The sequence below is a fragment of the Pagrus major genome, chromosome 5, assembly GCF_040436345.1.
Source record: "Pagrus major chromosome 5, Pma_NU_1.0".
Taxonomy (NCBI): domain Eukaryota; kingdom Metazoa; phylum Chordata; class Actinopteri; order Spariformes; family Sparidae; genus Pagrus; species Pagrus major.
The window spans coordinates 41,141,907-41,144,406 of NC_133219.1; the positions used below are offsets into that span (position 1 = coordinate 41,141,907).

Below are 2,500 nucleotides of genomic sequence, written 5' to 3' on the forward strand. Positions count from 1 at the left end.
TTCATGTTTCTGCTTCATGATGAACCCATGAACCACACAAACACAAGGCAGGTAGGACTACATTACCCTCAATCCTCCTGTGATGACTCCTGTGATGATGGTGAAGATGAAGGTGAAGATGAAGATAAAGATGATGATAAAGATGAAGATGATGAAGATGATGAAGATGAAGATGATGATAAAGATGAAGATGATGAAGATGAAGATGATGGTGATGATGATAAAGATGAAGATGATGATGATGATGATAAAGATGAAGATGATGAAGATGATGATGAAGATGATGAAGATGAAGATGTTCTCTGGTCCTTGTGTGTTCCTGATTTGTCACCTTTCTGGTTTGCCTTCAGTTTTTGTGTTTCTCTTTTTATTTGGACTTTTGGATTCTGGATTCTGATCAGCTGTTGCTGTTGTGATGTCACCATCTGGGTCGTCATCATGTTGCTAACTGTGACAGATGTTTGAAATGTGCCGTACAAATAAAACTGCCTTCAACATCGAGCGCGTTCTAAATATGTTCGGATACGAATTCACTCAATATTTAAGACGTAAGTATCGGATCAGATACGACCGACACTGTGAAACACTCTCAGCTGCACAATGAACCCAAATAATATTGAAATCACAACATCCAAGTAAACTGTGAACAAACAGCATCAGGATGAAGAGCTGACAACACGTTCGTTTGGATCAGAACAACAATGGTCACAGTTTGAAAATGAAAATCGTGATCATTCACACTGATCATGAATTATATCACAATCGTAACATCTGTCAAAATAATCACAATATGATCATTTCAGCTCATCATGCAGCTCTGATCTGTTTGTTCATGTGATCATGTGACCGGCTGCTGTCAGACAGGTTTCACCTTTTTGCTTCCTGACAGATGAGGACAAAGATAAATACTCCCCGTGTCCAGTCTTTATGCTAAGCTAAGCTAACCAGATGCTTGAATGAGAGGAGTCTGATCGTCTGACTGTCAGAGAGGACGAGGAGATTCAATCATCCTAAATTCAAACAAACTAAATCTCATGTTGACCCTGACACCAGGTGTAGGACAGGTGAGGCTGAGTCAGGTGACAGGATAGCTCACCTGGTTGGAGATGAGGTCCTCGCAGACGGACAGAGCCATCTGGATGGCGTTGGGTTTGTGTGTGACGGAAATGGCGTTCATCTTGAACTTGTCTTTCCCGTACAGGTTGTTGGCCTGCGTCACCGCCTCCTTGAACACCTGCTCGTAGCGCTTCTGACTCAGCACGGCGCCGATGTTCACCACCCGAGGCTCGCAGCCGCCGCGAGCCACCGAGCACAGCTGCAGGACGGTGAGCAGCAGCACGCCACGGAGCTCCACTGAGGAGGAGGAGGAGAGGAAGGTCAAAATGCAGTCTATGAGTCATGATACCAGCTCTGTGAGGCCACTTAAGGCTAACATCAGGATGCTAACATGCTGACGTTTAGCAGGGATATTAACCATCTTAGCTTAGCATGTTAGCATGCTAACATTAGCTTAATAAAAGAGAACACAAAGGGACACAAAAATAGAAAATAAACAGTCTGAGCAGGAAACAGTCAAACCTGAGCAGCCGTGAAGATCCTGCACTTCTGTTTAATAACTGGACGTGTACCAGTGATCAGCGCGTCACCAACACAAATAAGAAAACTGTTTAAGAAGTTCGAACATTAAACTTCAATCAATTTAATGCGAACGATGATGACAGCTCATTACGAAGACAGCAGGTGCAATATGTAAGAATTGAAAACATGCTGAACTTCATGACAATGATCTTCCAGATGTGAAGCGATGACAGTCTGACATTATGTATTGTGTTGTAGAGATACCTACTGACATTAGCATGCTAACCAGCTAGCTCCGGGCCTGAAAACCTCTCTCCCAGCAGTCAGAAGGTCCTGCGCTAGCAGTGTAAACACCAACTCTCTGGCTAGCTAACAAGCTAACAGTAGCTACAGTCATAAACAGCAGCAGTTAGCTACTCTGGTGAAATGCTGCCCCCTAGTTGTTTGGAGTCTGAGTTCAACAGGTGGCCAATTCTTACATACTGCACCTTTAACAACTGGACTCTGATGTTAGTGTTAGCATTTAGCAGCTAGGTTGTATTAGCAGCAACAACATAATGAAGACAAACAACTAATCTTCATTTCAAAGATAAAAATGACTTTTAAACATAAACTAAAAGATGAAAGAGTTGGAGAAGCTTCTAAACTCTGTCTCACTGATCAAACAGAACCAGAACCACCAGTCGTCCTCCCACCTGTATGACATCAGCTCTGATTAATCCCGCCTGCTCTGAGTCATGTTCACTCAGAAACGCCCCCAATCACCATATATGGTAACACAACATCTGTTTCCTGATCAAACACCTCAGAGTGGACAGGTCTGCCCCTCTGTGCTCTCAGCCAATCAGATGAGCTCTCTGTGGAGCTCATGGTTACCAGCAGCAGCTCGCCTCACACACACACACACACACACACACACTAA

At 43.7% G+C, this 2,500-nt stretch overlaps 1 protein-coding gene across 1 annotated transcript in view; it reads right to left on the reverse strand.

The window, feature by feature from the left end:
• Positions 1-1,477, reverse strand: part of LOC140995737 (glutamate receptor ionotropic, NMDA 1-like) — a 5,843-nt gene extending 4,366 nt beyond the window's left edge. Inside the window, exons 1-2 of the mRNA XM_073465813.1 lie at positions 1,456-1,477; positions 1,097-1,353 (exon numbers count right to left, since the gene is read on the reverse strand). Coding sequence (XP_073321914.1) covers positions 1,097-1,353; positions 1,456-1,477 — 279 coding nt within the window. The remainder of the gene's footprint in view (positions 1-1,096; positions 1,354-1,455) is intronic.
• Positions 1,478-2,500: the final 1,023 nt, after the last annotated feature.